We start from the raw sequence: 20,398 nt of genomic DNA, 5'->3' as shown, positions 1-20,398 counted from the left end.
CACCACCGTTAATATGGAGATAGTAATGTTATCCTGGAGGCATTGGTGGCTCAGTGGTGAAATTCTCACCTTCCAGGTGGGAGACCTGGTTAGATTCCAGCCAACGCTCCTCGCGCAGTCACCGCCCCTCTGTCAGTGGAGGTTTGCGTGTTGCTATGATGCTGAACGGGTTTCAGCAGAGCTTGTAGACTAAGACAGACTAGGAAGAAAGGAGGTCTACTTCTGAAAATCAGCCAGTGAATGCCGAATGGATCACAACGGTCCCATCTACAACTGATCATGGGGCTGGCACGGGACCAGGAGGCATTTTGGTCCGTTGTGCGTGGGGTCGCCATGAACTGGGGGCTGACTCAACGGCAGCTAACAACAACGTTATTCTCATTGCCCCACTCAGTTATTGCAAAGATCAAGTGCTACCACACATACAAAAATTCTTCCTAAAATGGAAGGTGTTATTGTCAAATACACTCCCATGATATTAAGTAACCTACTTAGCACTCGAGACTCTGTATTACTCTGAGTTACAATGTCTAGAGATGGTCCCACTTTTGCCTTGCTCTTTACAGTTTTATTAATTTTTTTTTTTTTCTTTTTAATGGAAGGCTGTAAGTAAAGGCAAGTAGAAAGAACCATGGGAAGGAACATATACCCTACTCTTTGGTACTGCCAGGCAATAATTTTAAACTGAGGTTAGTTCATCATGTGCTTGATGTCAGTATCACTTCAGGAGCATCCAACAGGTATAGGATTCTTTACCCATTTGGCCACAGGATACATGGTTAATTTACAAAAACAATTGTATTTCTGATTACTAGCAAGGAACAAGAGACATTTGGGGGCTGACCAGGGGAAATTTGAATATGATCTTTGTTGTAGATGAGATAAAAATTGATTAATAGAAAGTTGAAGATTGTTGATGGAACAGAAAAAGCACATTACGAAACAGTATATAATTTCTGGTCTTTTTTTGATATTAAAAAAAGGCAAGCACGTATATTATATATGTATGGAAAGAGATCTGGTAGGGAATATACAATTACCTATTAACACAGGTAGCTTAAGGAGGGGAATATAATGTTTAAACGTTCTTATTTTTGTTCATCTGTGTTTTCTAATTTTCTACCATGCATATGTACTGCTTTTGTAATAACATATGTTGTTTGAAAATATTAGACTCTGAAATCTACTGTTTTTTTATAAGACAAGATTAAAGATGGTAGGGGCGGGTAGAGCAAGAAGAAAGGAACCTAACACTGCTCGAGCCCCTACTAAGCAAATCTTCTCTTGGTCACTTACCACGCACCATCTCATTTCACTCTCACAGCAAACCTATGAAGTATCATCTCTATTTTTACAGAGATAGTAAGGGTAAGGAGTCCCTGGGTGATTTAAGAGGTTAAAAGGCTCTGTGGCTAACCAAAAGGTTGGCGGTTCAAGTCTACCCGGAGGCTCTTCAGAAGAAAGACTGTCATCTACTTCTAAAAAACCAGGCATTGAAAACACTATGGAGCACAGTTCCGCTCTGACATACATGGGGTCACCATGAGTCCGAGTCAACTCACTGGCAACTGGTTTTTTAATGAGGGTAAAAGCTAGCATAATAACAAAAAACCTATGCTTTAACAAAATGTATTAAGAAATTATTCTACATCCCACTTTGGTGAGTGGCATATGGGGTCTTAAATGCTAGCAAGCGTCCATCTAAGATGCATCAATTGGTCTCAACGCACCTGGAGCAAAGGAGAATGAAGAACACCAAAGATACAAGATTAATATGAGCCCAAGAGACAGAAAGGACCACATAAACCAGAGACTACAACAGCCTGAGACCAGAAGAACTAGACGGTGCCTAGCTACAACCGATGGTGGCCCTGACAGGGAACACAACAGAGAATCCCTGATGGAGCAGGAGAACAGTGGGATGAAGACATCAAATTCTCATAAGAAGACCAGACTTAATGGTCTGACTGAGACTAGAGGGACCCTGGAGGTCATGGTCCCCAGATCTTCTGTTAGCCCAAGACTGGAACCATTCCCAAAGCCAATTCTTCAGACAGGGATTGGACTAGACTATAAGACAGAAAATGATGCTGGTGAGGAGTGAGCTTCTTGGCTCAAGTAAACACATGAGACTGTATGGGCAGCTCCTGTGTGGAGGCAAGATGCCACAGCAGAGGAGGACAGGAGCTGGTTGAATGGACACGGGGAATACAGGGTGGAGAGGAGGAGTGTGCTGTCTTGTTAGGGAGAGAGCAGCTAGGAGTACATCACAAGGTGTATATAAGTTTTTGTATGAGAGACTGACTTGATTTGTAAACTTTCACTTAAAGCCCAACCAATAAATTAAATAAATAAACCTATGCTTTTCCCACCTCGCTTGGATACACTTTCAGGCTTAGTATGTTTTATTTACTAAACATTTACTATGTGCCAGGCACTCTGCTAAATGTTTTATATGAGTCATCTCAGTCATACCTCATAACAATCCATATTAAGATGATACTATTATTTATTATTCCCATTTTACAGATAAGAAAACTGAGGCACAGAGATCAAATAAGTCTCCCATGTTCTCACAGCTAATAAGTGACAGGACCAAGAACCAAGCTCAGGCCACCTGACCCTAGCACCCACGCTCCTCCCCACTACACTACGCCTTGTCTCTGAATTCCCATGCTTTCAACGTGTCCCCGGTGGAGGAGGAAGAAGGAGCAACAGCTACATACAAGGGGGACATGGACGTCAGAGGCCTACCATGAGGTTTTTCACAGCGAACAATCTCGCTTACCTGTCCAGGGCCGTGCTGGTTGGCATGCTCCGCCCAAACCCGCGGACGCCCACCTGACGGAAATACGGAATGCAAGACAGGTTGGCAGCAATGATGGCCAGGGAGTCGGAAGGGCTCACAAAGAAGCCATTTTGGCCTAGGATCATATAACGGTCCTGGAGGAAGGAATGCGTGAAAGTTATCAGACAGATGCATCTTCAGTAGCAGCCCATTCCCACAGCTATCACAAGGCGCCCTACTGCCCTCAGTGTTTACACGACCTAAAGCAACCTGAATGAGGCCGAAGAGGACGTGGAAAACCCTCTGCTAAATCCCTGGATCCTACAGCACCCAGGGCCTTTCTTGTCACAGCTAGAAATGCATCAAGACCTACATCCCACCTGCTGCATACACCATGGACTACCAGAAGAATGAACAAATCAGTCATAGAAGAAACACAACTGAAATGCTCCTTGGAAGCAAGGATGGCGAGTCTTTGGCTTACTTACTTTGGACATGTCATCAGGAAAAACCAATCGCTCGAAAATCACATTTAGTAAAGGCTCAGTGAAAACAAGGGAAACCCTCCACGAGATGGATGAACACAATAGCCGCAACAATGGGCTCAAACGTACGACAATCCTAAAGACAGCGCAGGACCAGGCAATTTCTTTTTTTTTCTATTATAAATAAGGTCACCATGAGCTGGAGCTGACTCAGCAGCAGCTAACAACAACCTTAGCGATCAGTGGCTTCCATATCATTAATTCCTTCTTTCCCCAAAAATAATGGAGAACAGGGGCTATTGCTGAAACAGCTAGGTGCTTAACACAGGGCTTTCAACTAAACCAGCCATAAATAGAGACTCACTGAATGAATTTTTTTTTTTAAAGAAACAACCTCTTCATAACATGATGCTAATCTGGGCCAGAGAAAAACAATTTCTATTTAACTGCAATATTTAGAATCAGAAGAACAGATGTAGAACAGTCAGGGTACCTATGCCCCCTACATATCAGCACCAGACATGTTCATTAATTTTCTGGTTTCGGATGCTTGGCTCATTACACAGTAAAAGGACCAGGGGGCAGACAGCTTTCCTACTTACCCCATCAGCGTCGAATGCAGCTCCGAACCCATACTCCCCTCCTTTCATAGTTTCAAGAAGGGCTGTTGCGTAGGTCAAGTTTGGGTCAGGGTGTTGCCCTCCGAAGTCTTCCAGGGGAATACAGTTTATGGCAGAATTGGCTGGGGCTCCCAGCTCATCACACAGGACTTTCCTCACGTAGGGTCCCATCACTAAAATAAGATACAAGGCGATGTGAAATCTTTGCCAAACCCTCAAGGGTGTTTTGTTCTGGTTAGCACCAGAAAGGCCATTTATTAGTACAGAAGGAAAACATAAATTCCACAGGCTTTTTCAAGGCACAGCATGGAACGATATTCACTTGAACTAGTATTTATCGAGCACCTACTGGGTGCTAGGTATACAGAAGATGTACTCAATAATCGAAAGGAGCCCTGGCGGCACAACAGTTAAGCACTTGGCTGCTGACCAAAAGGTAGGCGGTTCACACTCAACCAGTGGCTCCACGCAACAAAGAAATGGCCATCTGCTCCCGTGAAGGTTACAGCCTAAAGCCCTGGCCCTGATGGCTTCACTGGAGAATTCTACCAAACACTCAGAGAAAAACTCATACCAGCTATTTCAGAGCATCAAAAAGTAAGGAATACCCCCCAAATTCATTCTACGAAGCCAGCAGAACCCTGATACCAAAGCCAGGCAAAAAGGAACTTACAGACCAATATCACTCACGAAGATAAATGCAAAAATACTCAACAAAATTCTAGCCAATAGAATTCAGCATCATGTCAAAAAAAAAATAATACACCACAGCCAAGCGGGATTCAAACCAGGTATGCAAGGATGGCTCAGGACTAGAAAATCAATCAATGTAATCCACCTCATAAACAGAACAAAAGAAAAGAATCACATGATCATCTCAATCGACACAGAAAAGGCATTTGATAAAAACTCTCAATATAATAAGAATAGAAGGAAAATTCCTCAACGCAGTTAAGGGCATCGCTACAAAATCGCCAACATCATTCTCAATGAAGAGAGGCTGAAAACATTCCCCAGGAGAATGGAACACGACAAGGATGGTCTTTTTTACCACGTCCATTTAACATTGTGCTAGAAATCCTAGCTGGATCAAAAAAGAAAGAAAAAGAAATAAAGCTTATCCAAATTGGAAAGGAATAAGTAAGACTATGCCTATTCACAGATAACGTGATCCTCTAGATAACGTGATCCTCTACATAGGGAACCCCAAAAATTCCACAAAAACCTGTTGTTGTTGCTCTTAGGTGCCATTGAGTCGGTTCCAACTCATAGCAACCCTGTGTACAACAGAACGAAACACTGCCTGGTCCTGCACCATCCTCACAATCGTTGTGATGCTTGAGCCCATTGTTGCAGCCACTGAGTCAATCCATCTCCTTGAAGGTCTTCCTCTTTTTCACTGACTCTCTACTCTACCAAGCACGAGGTCCTTCTCCAGGAACTGGTTCCTCCTGATAACACGTCCAAAGTATGTGAGACGAAGTTTTGCCATCCTCCCTTCTAATAAGCATTCTGGCTGTACTCCTTCTAAGGCAGATGTGTTCATTCTTCTGGCAGTCCGTGGCAGATTCATTCTTTGCCAACACCACAATCCAAAGGTGTCAATTCTTTGGTCTTTATTATTCGTCATCCAGCTTTCACTTGCATATGAGGCAATTGAAAACACCATGGCTTGGGTCAGGTGCCCCTGAGTCTTCAAGGTGACATCTTTACTTTTTAACACTTTTAAAGAGGTCTTTTGCAGCAGATTTACCCAATGCAATGTACGCTTTGATTTCTTAACTGCTGCTTCGGGCGTTGTTTGTGGATCCAAGTAAAATAAAATCCTTGACAACTTCCATCTTTTCTCTATCACTATGTTGCTTAGTGGTCCAGTTGTGAGGACTTTTGTTTTCTTTGTGTTGAGGTGTAACGCACACTGAAGGCTGTGGTCTTTGGTCTTCCTCAGTAAGTGCTTCAAGTCCTCTACTTACAGCAAGCAAGGTTGTGTTATCTGCATAATGCAGGTTGTTAATGAGTTTTCCTCCAAATCTGATGTACCGTTCTTCTTCATATAGTCCAGCTTCTGGATTATTTGCTCAGCGTACAGATCTAATAGGTATGGTGAAAGGATACAACGCTGATGCACACCTTTTCTGACTTTAAGCCGTGCAGTAATCCCTTGTTCTGTCCAAACAACTGCCTCTTGATCTATGTAAAGGTTCCTTATGAGCACAATTAAGTGTTCTGGAATTCCCATTCTTCGCAGTGTTATCCATAGTTTGTTATGATCCATACACTTGAATGCCTTTGCATAGTCAATAAAACACAGGTAAATATCCTTCTGGTATTCTCTGCTTTCAGCCTGGATCCATCTGACATCAGCAATGATATCCGTGGTTCCAAGTCCTCTTCTGAAACCGGCCTGAATTTCTGGCAGTTCCCTGTCGATACACTGCTTGCAGCCACTTTTGAATGATTTTCAGCAGAATTTTGCTTGCCTGTGATATTAACGATATTGTTCAATAATTTCCAGATTTGGTTGGATCACCTTTCTTAGAAATAAGCATAAATATGAATCTCCTTCAGTCAGTTGGCCAGGTAGCTGTCTTCCAAATTTCTTGGCATAGGCATGTGAGCGCTTCCAGGGCTGCCTCTGTTTGTTGAAACATCTCATTTGGTATTCTGTCAATTCCTGGAGTCTTGTTTTTTGTCAGTGCCTGCAGTGTGGCTTTGACTTCTTCCTTCAGTACCATTGGTTCCTGATCATATGCTACCTCCTGAAATGGTTGAATGTCCACCGATTCTTTGTGATTTAATGACTCTCTGCATTCCTTTCATCTGCTTTTGATGCTTCCTGTGTCATTTAATATCTTCCCCATGGAATCCTTCAATATTGCAATTCAAGGCTTGAATTTTTTCTTCAGTTCTTTCAGCTTGAGAAATGCTGAGCCTGTTCTTCCCTTTTGGTTTTCTATCCCCAGGTCTTTGTACATGTCATTATAATACTCTACTTTGTCTTCTCCAGCTGCCCTTTGAAATCTTCTGTTCAGCTCTTTGACTTCATCATTTCTTCCTTTCCCTTTAGCTACTCAGCATTGAAGAGCACATTTCAGAGTCTCTTCTGACATACATTTTGGTCTTTTCTTTCTTTCCTGACTTTTTAATGATCTCTTGCTTTCTTCATATGTGTTGTCCTTGATGTCATTCAACAACTTGTCTGGTCTTCAGTCATTAGTGTTTAATGAGTCAAATCTCTTCCTGAGATGGTTTCTAAATTCAGGTGGAATATCCTCAAGGTCGTACTTTGGCTCTTGTGGACTTGTTCTAATTTTCTCCAGCTTCAACTTGAACTTGCATATGAGCAACTGATGGTCTGTTCCACAGTCGGCCCCTGGCCTTGTTCTGACTGATGATACTGAGCTTTTCCATCGTCTCTTTCCACCAAAAACCAAAACCAAACCCAGTGCCGTTGAGTCGATACCGACTCATAGAGACCCTATAGGACAGAGTAGAACTGCCCCATGGAGTTTCCAAGGAGCGCCTGGCAGATTTGAACTGCTGACCCTTTGGTTAGCAGCTGTAGCACTTAGCCACTATGCCACCAGGGTTTCCTCTCTTTCCACAGATATATCAATTTGATTCCTGTGTATTCCATCTGGCGAGCTTCACATGTATAGTCACTGTTTATGTTGGTGAAAAAAGGTATTTGCAATGAAAAAGTCATTGGTCTTGCAAAATTCTATCATGCAATCTCTGGCATCATTTCTATCACCAAGACCGTATTTTCCAACTACTGATTCTTCTTCTTTGTTTCCACTTTGCCATTCCAATCACCAGTAGTTATCAATGCATTCTGATTGCATGTTCAATCAATTTCAGGCTGCAGAAGTTGGTAAAAATCTTCAATTTCCTCATCCTTGGCTTTAGTGATTGGTGCATAAATTTGAATAATAATTGTATTAGCTGGTCTTCCTTGTAGATGTATGACTATTACCCTATCACTGACAGTGTTGTACTTCAGGATACATCTTGAAATAAGAGCCATCACAGGAATAGACATATGCACACCCATGCTCATTGCAGCATTATCCACAATAGCAAAAAGATGGAAACAGCATGAGTGCCCATCAGCAGACGAATGGATACACAAATTAAGGCACATACACACAATGGAATACTAAGCAATGATAAAGAACAAAGATGAATCCATGAAACATCTCACAACATGGATGAATCTGGAGGGCACTGTGCTGAGTGATATAAGTCAATCACAAAAGGACAAATATTGTATGACCACTATTATAAAACTCAAGAAAAGGTTTACACACAAAAGAACAATCTTTGATGGTTACGAGGGAGGGGAGGAATGGGGAGGGGAAATCACTAACTAAATAGTAGACAAGTGTTAACTTTGGTGAAGGGAAGGACAACACACAATATAGGGGAAGTCAGCACAACTTGACCCACTACCGACAGTTCTGACAGGGATCACACTAGAAGGTCCCTGCACAGAATGGGAGAAAAATGTAGAAAAAAATCAAGTTCGCAAAAAAAAAGACCAGACTTACTGGCCCGATGGTGCCTGGAAGAACCCCTGAGACTATGGCCCCCAAACACCCTGTTAACTCAGAACCGAAGCCACTCCTAAAGTCTGTCTACCTTTCAGCCAAAGATTAGACAGGCCTTTTATAATAATACAAGTGAGGAATGTGCTTCTTAGTTCAATCAGGTATACAAGAGCAAATGGGCAACATCCACCCAAAAGCAAAGACGAGAAGGCACGAAGGGATAGGAAACCTGGATGAATGGACACAGAGAACCCAGGATGGAAAGAGAAAAGGGGCGAGAGCTGACCATTGTGGGGATTGCAACCAATGTCACAAAACAATTTGCGTATAAAATCTTGAATGAAAAACTAATTTGCACTGTAAACTTTCATCTAAAACATTAAAAAAAAAAAAGTTACAGCCTAGAAAACCTAATGAGGCAGTTCTATTCTGTCACATGGGGTCACTGTGAGTTGGAATTGACTGGACGGCACCCAACAACAACATTCAATAATCCAGTTTCATAAGCCTTTTCTCCCAAAACTTTCCTAAAATGCTGCCAGGAGGAAATAAGCTACTTAATAATGATCCATTGCCTGATGCCTGTATGTATTCGAAGCTTTATCTGAATATGTGCAAAAGCACTAAAAAGCTCTAGCAACGTTCTTTGTCTCTGTGATTGTTTCAACTCTGCCAAGAGTATAATGAAACACTGTAAACCACCCAGACATATAAAACCAAACACATTGCACAAAATAAACGCTAAGGAGTAATGTTTTCCAGTTCGATGCACACTTACGGAGTGCCTAACATGGAACTCCTCTGTGGGGACCTGCGGAGATCATGAGGAGATGCAGAGCACACAGTTCCTACATTGTGGGGAGCTTATCCAGCAGGGGGCTGAGTCTGATCCACAGGGGAGCAGTTGTCATGGAAGACGGAAAGAGAGGTGCCATTCAACATATGAAGTCCCAGGGTGGTACAACAGTTAACGTGCTTGGCTGCTAACCAAAAGGTTGGATGTTTAAGTCCACCCAGAGGTCCCTCAGGAGAAAGACCTGGTGATCTGCTTCTGAAAAACCAGCCACGGAAAACCCTGTGGAGCACAGTTCTACTCTGACACACACAGGGTCACCGTGAGCTTGAGTAGACTCAACAGCGGCTGGCTTTTTAATTTTATTATTATTCAATACAAACTTATGAAATAATTAGGTTCAATGGTTTAAGAGAGGAAACAACCACAGGTAAGGCTTCAAGAAGGAGACAGCATTTCCGGTGGGAGCCGAAGAAAGGATATAAACTTGACAGGGGCGGGGAGTGGGGGAGGCCATCCAAATGGAAAGAACATTGCGAGCAAGAGACAGAGCCTGAGGTAGGACACGGGATACACTGAACGGCCAGTGTGTTTGCCACAATGAATGTGAAGTATTGCTTTCTGTTTATTTTTCACCAATACAAAACAAACTTCGAATCAGGCACATCTCTTGTTTTGCCTGCCCAGAATCCATTACCCTTCTTCTCCTAGCAGTATTTTGAGTTTCCTTTGCAGAACCATTCCGTTCTCCATCCCAGCCCATGTGGTCTGGATGTGGCTAAATCCCACCTTCCCCAAGGCTGGGAGGTGGCCTGTTGTCGTTAGGTGCTGTGGAGTCTGTTCCCACTTATAACTCCCCTGTGTATAACAGAACAAAACACCCCCAGAGAGGTGACCCAGGTCTCCCCAGTCAGTGTCCTCCATCCCCCAGCTAGAGTGATTGGTTCAGCAATGGACATGCAGCCATAAGCAAGACAGCGAGACTCAGACCCAGAAATACTGCTCAAATTACTCCGAAAGAGAAGCTGTCCTCAGACTAAGCCAAATAACACTAAGGCAGGAACCTGGAAGGTCATGGGGAATGTGACCCATTCAACAGGAAAGACCAAAACAACCCAGGAAGAAGACCTTAGAGGAAAGCCTATGGAAGACAAGCCTCACTCTTGGGCTCAGAGCTCCCAAGAGATTTTTTTACTGCTCCACTCTCAACTCTACCAGACAGCCAAGGACCACCAGACTTTTGAGGAATGCATTTGACATGGATTCCAAAGCAATCTGGAGGAACCACAAACTACACGGGCAGAGGAAAAAAATTTAAAGTATATCAGTAATATCCTCAGAGAGATTAACAAGATTGGGTAGAATGGCTAAAATGTAAAGACTGACAATGCTAAGTGTTGTCAGTGATGTGGAGACACTGGAATGCTCTTGCATTGCTGATGGTGTAAATGTCACAGCTACTTTGGAAAAACAGTTTGGCAGTTTCTGATAATGTTAGACATACACCTATCATACGATCCAGCAATCCCAAAACAAAGGAAAATATATGTCCCCATAAGGACTTGTTGACAAATGCTTGTAGCTGCTTTATTTGTAATTGCCCAAAAGTGGAAACAGCCCTAATTTCCATCTACAGATAAATGGGTAAACTCTGGTACATCAATACACTGGAATAACACTCAGCAATGAAAAGGAAAAACTAGTGATACACATGATACCATGAATGAATCTCAAAAGCACTATGCTGATAAATCAGAGACTACATCAGCCTGAGACCAGAAGAACTAGATGGTGCCTGGCTATAACCGATGACTGCCCTGACAGGGAACACAACAGAGAATCCCTGATGGAGCAGGAGAGCAGTAGGATGCAGACCTCCGAGTCTCACGAAAAGACCAGACTTAATGATCTGACTGAGACTAGAGGGACTCCAGGGGTCATGGTCCCCACACCCTCTGTTAGCCCAAGACTGGAACCATTCCCAAAGCCAACTCTTCAGACAGGGATCAAACTGGACTATAAGTCAGAAAATGACACCGGTGCGGAGTGAGCTTCTTGGCTCAAGTAAACACATGAGACTATGTGGGCAGCTTCTGTCCGGAGGGGAGATGAGAAGGCAGAGGGGGACAGGAGCTGGCTGAATGGACATGGGGAACACAGGGTGGAGAGAGGGAGTACGCTGTCTCATTACGGGGAGAGCAGCTAGGAGTACATAGCAAGGTGTATATAAATTTTTGTAGGAGAGACTGACTTGATTTGTAAACTTTCACTGAAAGCACAATAAAAATAAATAAATAAAAATTTAAAAAACAAACCAAAAAAAAGCATTATGCTGAGTAAAAGAAGCCAGAAGCAAAAGGTTATGGACTGTCTAATTCCATTTCTGGAAAAGACAAAACCCTGGGAGAAGCGGGGGGAAAGAACTGAAGATAGATTTTTTCATAAGAGACCCTGAATTATTTTACCATTTAAACTATATGCTTGTAGTGTGATCAAAATTTTTTAGAAATACCACAGTGGAGGGTTTCAACAAACACAAATTTCCTTTCTCACCGTTTAGGAGGCTAGATGTTCGATTTCAGGGTGCTGGCTCTGGGGGAAGGCTTTTTTTCTCTGTCAGCTCTGGAGGAAGGTCCTTGTCCCTTCTGAGCTTCTGCTCCTGGGTGATCTTCATGGGGCTTGCCATCTCTCTTCCCCCATCTCTGTTTGCTAGCTTGCTTTTAATCGCTTTATCTCTCAAAAGAGACTGACTCAAGATAACCCTACACTAATCCTGTCTCATTAACATAACAAAGACAACCCATTCCCAAATGGGATTATAGCCACAGGCATGGAGGTTAGGATTTACCACACATATTCTGGGGGGACACAGTTCAATCCAGAACACAGGCACAGCCTGAAATGCATTTGTTCAACCTTTGTTTTCATTTACATCAAAAAAGAGAAATGAGGGGAGATGGGGAGGTGGGGAGGTATTCCTTAGGGGCTGCTGAATTTCTGCTCAGGATGATGAAAAAAATGTGGAAATAGTAGTGACGGTTACTCAACGAGTTGAATGTCACTAATGTCAATTAATTGTACATGTGAAAACAGCTGAAATGGCTGCTGTTTTGCTCTACATTGTTGCTGGGTGCTGTGGAGTCGGACCCTGACTCATGGCGACCCCAGAGTAGAGCTGCTCCCTACAGTTTTCTTGGCTGTAATCTTTCCAGAAGCAGATTGCCAGGACTCTCTTCTGAGGAGCCACTGGGGTGGTTGAAACCACCCGTCTTTGGGTTAGCAGCCAAGCGCAAGCCGCATGCGCCACCCAGGCTCCTTCTGTCATGCATATTCCACATAAATAAATAAAATATATTTTTAAAAATTTTTCAAAGAGAGAAGAGCCCTGAAGCCTTCCAGAACGTCCCAAATATCTGAACATACACATGTCGGGTGGATGCCTACAAATCCAGCCACTCTCAGAATCCCAGAAACCAAGCGTGTGCAGAGCTGTACTTGGCACTTCTTGCCCACCGGCTGGTAGAAGACCAGGAGCTCACCTCCATGCATCGCATCAACGCGGATCTTCAGTTGGCCAGGCCCAGTCAGCAAGCTCTTGATGGCGCTGAAGTCGAAGACGGTCCGCAGGAGGTTGAGATAGATATCCACTGGGTCCACTATCTCCACTGGGGATACAAAGACAAAGGAAGTGTCAGTGCCTGTGCCCACAGAGGAGTCTTAAAAGCCTAAAAAAAGTCCTTAAGAGCATGAAATTCTGACCACAATCCCATCATAATCCCATGCCTTATGTGGGAAGCAAGGTGTCCACCTGTAGACAAAATCATAAATTAAGGAACAGTCAAGACACTGCCAATTTTCCAGATGATCAACGGGTGTGGATATCAAGTTACAAATTCTACTTTGCTCATGAAAAATCAACCATAAGAATAAAGTAGTAAAAATATAAATATAGCCTATTATTCTTATCCCCTTAGTCTCCACCATGTCCTTCCCCAAAACTGCGCACACCTCAAGGCTAAGAGGCATCCTGTCCCATCCAGATACCTCTCCTATGGGGGCTGGCCAAGGAATGACTCAGTTGGCATGAAGCAAATCAAGGAGAGACCTCAGCAGTGACCCCTCTTTTCCAAATGCCATTGGGTCTGCCGGATCCAAGGCGGGTTGGTGATGGACACATTACTGAGTTTGCATGAAGTCTCTTCCATCTCCAACTTAGCACCCAGTTTCAGAGTGAATGCCAGACATCTGGAAATCCTCATTAAAAGCAATGTTCTACCCTAGGGTCCGGCACACCCAATGACTATGCCATATACACTGGCTGCCGTCAAGTTGACTCCAAATCATGCTCACCCCATGTCCTTCAGAGTAAAACCGCTCCGTGGGGTTTTCATGGCGCTGATCTTTCAGAAGCAGATTGCCAGGCCTTTCTTCCCAGGTGCCTCTGGGTGGATGTAAACCGCCAGCCTTTCAGTTAGTAGCCCAGTATTTAAGCATTTGCACCACCCAGGGATTCCACCAAAACAGGTCGTTTCCATTTATTTGACAGATACATAAAGCCCAGAATATGTCACATTCTTCAAGCCTGGTAATCAGCGTGTGATTAATACTTAGAAAGTGCTTTTCCTAGAAGTAGTCAATACTTGACTCTGAAGGCACTAAAATTTGTCCAGGAGTCCTGCTTTTTAAATTTATAATTAAATTATGAAACTTACATATAGTGCTTTCAAATTTTGCAAATACATACTACTTCGAATGCCTGAAACAGTTAAGCCTACAGTGAAGATATTATCATGGGACCTTCAATAATTTTCAGTAAATACAGATTCAATATTTTAACTAATGAGATTTTACTATGGAATATAGAACTATCCCTTTATCTGGTCAAATAAACATCTAAAAGCATGTTTTCTTGTAGTTAAACCAATGGAGTATGTGTGCCCATTCAAATGTAATATAATTATTTTTAAAAGAACACCGATAGTTTTTATTTATCTTTTTGATATGAGGAAGGTAATAACAACAGATAATACATAGTGTTGTTGTTGTTGTCGTCATTGTTACTGTTGTCAGCTGCTGTCAAGTCAATGCCAAGTCCTGGCAACTTGATGTGTGCAGAGTAGAACTGCTCCACAGAGTTTTCAAGGCCATCGACCTTTTGGAAGCAGATCTCCAGGTCCTTCTTCCAGGTTGCCTGTGAGTCGGTTTGAACCGACCATCTTTCACTTAGTAGTCCAACACTTAACCAAAATATAGAGAACAAAGGAGCAAGGAGAAGTCAGTGAAAACTGAAAGTTCATATCAAATAGTTCATGCTCTTAACATTTGAAGGTGAACTGCCAAGAACCGGTTTGCTTCTAATTATTCAAGCCTTGCTCCACTCTTGAAACAGTAAGAAAACAGCACTTAAATTAGCCCAAATAATTATCTCCAAATTCTTCTTTGGAGCCAGGGGAAACCCCTCCACCCACCTCCTAGTTTGTGTAGCATTTTAGAAACCTCATCAATCTAGTGACGCGGCTGCAACCATGGGCCTGAATCTGAACTCGCCAGGGATCTGGGTCCTGGGGCAGATTAACCAGAAAGTAAGGTACACATGGGCTTACCCGTGCTTTCTTACTAAACTGTCATGCACAGTTACACCTGCGTTTCACCAAATTCTTGATGTGGTGAAAAGCAGGTGAAATTGTGCACTGCAGATAAATAAATTAGCACAAGTAAGCCCATGCATGCCTTGCCTATTGAGTAATCTGTCCCTATCTGGGCTTCTTGGACAATTAGAAAAGTTGTAGCAATAATAAAAATAAATAAACAAATATAAATTCTTTCCGATGCTGATGCCTTATCTTTATTAGGCATCGTGTTGCCTAGTTCTTCCAAATACATGTGTCAAGTATATTTAAATCGTTTTGTTTCATGTAACATATTCTTTGCTTTCAGTTGTTAAGCCGTTTTGTGTGTGTGTATGTGTGTGCATGCACGCACACACACACATTCCCAATTAGATGAATAAAATCAGGTTTGCTTCAGGGAGTATTGCATGGCTTTCAATAAGTTTCTGCTGACTAGCTAAGCAAACAATTGATTCAAAATCTTTCAAGAAATATTTCTTAGCTTTGTTTCTCTACCTCCTATTGTTTTGCTACCTCCTAGTTCATTGCATAGTGACTGGTTTAAAGATTATTTCAGGGTCATAGTTTCGGACCTTTATCCAGACTAAATGGCTCCAAAAAGTCTGGACTCCATTGAGAATTTAAAATTTTGTTCCACATTATTCCCCCTATTGATCAAAAAGCTTGCAAGTGGCCAACTAAAGTACAATTGGTCTCCATTCACCTGAAGCAACAGAGGAAGAAGGAGAGTCAGCAACTGGAGGAAATCAAATATGTGTCTGCTTGCCTCCATGAACAACTGCCTCCTTTGCCATTAGACAAGAACTGCATGATGCCCCGCTACCATTACTGAACATTTTGATCAAAGATTCTATAGAAAAATCCCGATCAACAGGAATAATGTGGAACAGAATTTCAAATTCTCAATGGAACCTAGGCTTTCCGGAACCATGGAGGCTGGATAAACCCCTAAACTATGGCCCTGAGGTAATCCTTAAACTTTAAACCTTAAACTAAGACTATACCCTGAAATATTCTTTAAACCAAAAAATAGCTTATCTTAATTAGTAAAGTACATCTATTTTGAACACTGTGCTCTTTTAAAGAATTATCTATGTGAGATCAAATTGACAATGGCAACTTAAAAGGTTGGATGGGAAGCTTAGGGGACAGAGAGTTTAAGATAACGGTGGTGAAACAGTTTGGAAAAGGGTAGCAAGCCTGGCAGCACAACTTGAAGAATGTAACCACTGTCACTGAATTGTACATGGAGAAACTGTTGAAATGGTGTATCTCTGGCTGTGCGTATTTTACCAAAAAAAATTAATAAAATAAAGGTAAAAAAAAAAAAAACTTAGTAGCATTTTTTCCCAGATCCCTGGTGGCACAGTGGTTAAGGGCTGGGCTGCAAACCAAAAAGTGAGCAGTTCGAATCCACCAGCCACTCCTTGGACACCCTATGGGGCAATTCTTCTCTGTCCTGTAGGGTCACTATAAGTCGGAATCAACTCAACAGCAATGGGTTTGGTTTTTGGATTATTAGCATTTTTCCCAACACTGCAACTCCTGAAAAGTCTCTTTTAAGTTTTTCTCCATCCCTAAAATCCCATGTGGCCGTGAACCAGGAATTTTATATTTTTAGCTAAGTGGAATTATTTGTAAAATAAAGATAGCATTTTAACATGAACTGTATTGAAACTTATAGGGGCACCAAAGTAGTAAAAAAGGTTGGTTCTATTGTTGTTTGAGTGCCTTCTAGGAAAAAGCCATAGAATGAAACAGAGGGGAAACAATGTTCATCTACATGGTATCAATGCAGTCATTACATGGTTCAAAATTAATGTAGAAAATAAAAAGTTATGTCCCGGGTACTTTAGAAGTGTTACTCCCTCTACAATACAGCATATTTTTGGCAATTTCATTCTGGTTCTTTAATTCTTGAGCCACTTGCCTACACACAGTTGGTGTTTACTGAGTTCCTTTGTAAATCTCCCAACACAGTGCTTGGTATAGAGCAGGTATCAATAATTTGCATTGAATTAAAATGAACCCCATGGTTCTGACTTAGAAAAGAAACTGACCACGCCTTCCATGGCGGATTTTAATAACTCCACTATCACACTGCCGGGGTCTCTGGATGTGCAAATGGTGAATGCACTCGGTTGCTAACCAACAGGTTGGAGGTTCAAGTCCACCCAGAGGTGCCTTTGATAAAAGGCCTTCAGATCCACTTCTGAAAAATCAGCCATTGAAAACCCTATGGAGCACAGTCCTACTCTGACACGCATGAAGTCACCACGAGTAGGAATTGACTTGACAGCAAATGGTGCAACTGGTCTCCTGCTGAGTTTCTTCTTTACTATCTTAAGGTATTCCAGTGTCTTCACCTTAATTGCTTAAAAAACCAAAGACATGTTTTGGCAATTTTCAATCTACACCTGGAATGCTTTAAGAGCTCAGCAGTGAAACTCTGCTTCACTGAAAATTATACAGATGGTGCCCAGCTATCCCTACTGACCATTCTGATCAGGGCCACAATAGATGGGCCCTGATAGAATGGGAGAAAAATGCAGAACAGAACTCAGATTCTTTTAAATTTCAGACTTACTGGATCAGTTGAGACTGAAGGGCTCCCTGAGACTACTGCCCGAAGATACTTTCAACCTTAAACCAAAACTATTTCCTGAGGTCACCTTTCAGCAAAATAACACATTGGCACACAAAATAAAGGAAATTATTCATCAGTAGGGTGCTCCGTGAACAAAATCATCCATATGAGACCAAAAGGTCAGCAATTACTCTAAAGCCAAGATGAGAAGATAAGGAGGCAGGGAAACTAGAGTACAGGAAACAGAACAACCAGAACGCAACGAAAGAGAATGTGGACACATTGTGAAAAAGGTAACTAACATTACTGAACAACTTGTGTAGAAATTGTCAAATGGAAAAATAGGAACCTAATTTACTGTGTAAATTTTCACCAAACACACAATAAAATATTATCGATAAAAGAAAATGTAGCATTTGGAAATTCAGTTTTTTGACGTTTCCAGTTGTGAATACCTTGGCTATTTTTTCTTTCTCTACCACTTTCATCTTGCCTCTTTATCAAGAGTTGCCCCTGGCAGACCATGGTGTCAGGGAACATCTAGCTTAATTTGGTAAGCAGCATCTGGGGTCTTAAAAGCCTGTGAGTGGCCATCTAAGATACTCCACTGGTCTCACCCCTTCCGGAGCAAGGAATAATGAAGAAAACTAAAGATACAAGGGAAAGGTTAGTCCAAAGGACTAATGGACCACAACTACACAGCCTTCACCAGACTCCATCCACGACAACTAGATGGTGCCCAGCTACCACCACTGACTGCTCTGACAGGGATCACAATTGAGGGTCCCAGACAAAGCTAGAGAAAAACGTAGAACAGAATTTTAACTCACAGTAAAAGACCAGACTTACTGGTCTGACAGAGACTGGTCTGAGAAACCCTGAGAGTATGGTCCCCGATACCCATTTAGCTCAGTAATGCAGTCACTCCTGAGGTTTACCCTTCAGCTAAAGATTAGACAGGCCCATAAAACAAAACAAGACTAAAGGGGCACACCAGCCTAGGGGCAACGACTAGAAGGCAGGAAGTCAAGAAGGGAGAGTGTTGACACGTTGTGGGGTTGTTAACCAATGTCATAAAGCAGTATGTGTACTAACTGTTTAACGAGAAATTAGTTTGTTCCATAAACCTTCTTCTAAAGTACAATAAAAAAAAAAAAAAAGAGTCGCCCCTGAGTCTGACAATTCGATCATTTTCAGGAACCCACTCCCCTGAGGAAACCAGTCGCCCTCATCCTCAGAGTTATTCTGACATCGTCTCCAGAACGCAAGGACTCTGTTACCTCTGAACGGCTTGAATTTGTTCTCCAGGTCAAATTCCTGGCGTCCTAGTCGGGACAGGTCAATTCGGAGGTCAGGGCATATGGCATATTCCTCGATTGTCTTGCTGATCTGATAGATTTTGTCTGAGACCACATCCGGCGCAGGACCTAAAATTTGAAAATAACACACCACCAAAAATAATTTTTTTTTTTAAAGTCTTGGGAATTTCAGTCAGAGAAGTGTTACCTCCTCAGCCACCAAGAGGAAGAAAGATTTATTTGTTCTCTAAACAATGGACAATGTCCACAGACTCATCAGCCTCGATATTTCCTATGCTGTATTTATCCACTATGGAGGAAATTTGGTCAGCATCACCTGTGCCACGTAGACTAATAACCCACATGTTTGCTGTTTTTTTGTTTTTAATCCACGTTTCAGTAATGCTGCCTCTTCCCTAAAAATAGCTTCACGTCTGCCTGGGAGACCTGGTTATGTAATCAGCTTTATTCAGGATGTGAGACTCAAACAGGATAGGCATTTGACAGAACTGAGGAATTCCAAATGTAAACTGCAGCTTTCCAAATGGACCTACCGAAAAACAAATTTTGATATCTTCTCCCAGCTCTGCCACCTAGTTAATGTACCAGGGTAACTTAGTTCTTTTCTCCAACTCAAATGCACTCAGATCACTCCCAAGTTTTTGAGATGAGGCTTAACAAAAAACATTTGATCTTCTCACAAGATCGAGTTGACAGTGAAGTCGTCATAGACTTTAAATAAGGAGCCATGATGGTGCAATGGTTAGGAACTCAGCTGCTAACCAGAAGGCTGGCAGTTCAAACCCACCCATTGGCACCACAGAAGAAAGGCCTGGCAATCTGCTTCTATAAAGATTACAGTCAAGAAAACCCTATGGGGCAGTTCTACTCTGTAACACATATGGGTCGGAACTGACTCATAGCGGCACCCAACAGCAACAAGAGATTAAAATGAATTGAACATGAAACTAACAGTTGTCCCCCTTTAGTTTTTTTTTTTTTAATATGTGTATCTCAGTGCAAGCCATCTTGGATACCTTTTACAACGCTGGGAATCAAATAAGTAGAGTGAAAGATCTAAAATATAAATGATAGATATAGAATTGTGTTTGAATCTGGTGGCACAATGGTTAAAGCACTTGACTGCTAACCAAAAGGCTGGTTCGAACCCACCCAGTGGCTCTGCAGGATAAAGACCTGGTGATCTGCTCCCATAAAGATTACAGCCTAAAATTCCCTATGGGGCAGTTCTACTCTGTCCTATAGGGTCGCTATGAGTCGGAATCAACTCAACATCAGTGGGTTTGGTTTTTTGGTTTGGTACACTGATAACATACTGAAATCATAATATTTTAGACAGATTCCAAAAAAACCCAAACCTATTGCTGTCAAGTTGATTCCAATTCATAGCAGCCCTATAGGACTGGGTAGAGCTGCCCCATAGTGTTTCCAAGAAGAGGCTGGTGAATTTGAACTACTGACCTTTTGGCTAGCAGCCAAGCCAATCAGGTTAAATAAAATATAGTATTAATTTTACCTGCTTCTGTTTACTTCTCTTTAATGTGGCTACAGGAAAATTCTGAATTAGATGTGTGACTCACAGTATGTTTCTACTGGAGCACAGCACCATTGCACGCTCCTAACACA

At 42.2% G+C, this 20,398-nt stretch overlaps 1 protein-coding gene across 1 annotated transcript in view; it reads right to left on the bottom strand.

Annotated features, from left to right (window-relative positions):
• PGM5 (phosphoglucomutase 5) overlaps window positions 1-20,398 on the bottom strand; it is a 190,423-nt gene that overhangs the window by 145,749 nt on the left and 24,276 nt on the right. Inside the window, exons 3-6 of the mRNA XM_049895222.1 lie at window positions 18,734-18,880; window positions 12,776-12,901; window positions 3,876-4,066; window positions 2,789-2,943 (exon numbers count right to left, since the gene is read on the bottom strand). Of these exons, the coding sequence (XP_049751179.1) occupies window positions 2,789-2,943; window positions 3,876-4,066; window positions 12,776-12,901; window positions 18,734-18,880 (619 nt within the window). The remainder of the gene's footprint in view (window positions 1-2,788; window positions 2,944-3,875; window positions 4,067-12,775; window positions 12,902-18,733; window positions 18,881-20,398) is intronic.

Source organism: Elephas maximus, chromosome 9 (assembly GCF_024166365.1).
Source record: "Elephas maximus indicus isolate mEleMax1 chromosome 9, mEleMax1 primary haplotype, whole genome shotgun sequence".
In the NCBI taxonomy this organism is placed as follows: domain Eukaryota; kingdom Metazoa; phylum Chordata; class Mammalia; order Proboscidea; family Elephantidae; genus Elephas; species Elephas maximus.
Note: the sequence above shows the minus strand (reverse complement) of the source record. Positions and strands in the feature narration are given on the sequence as shown.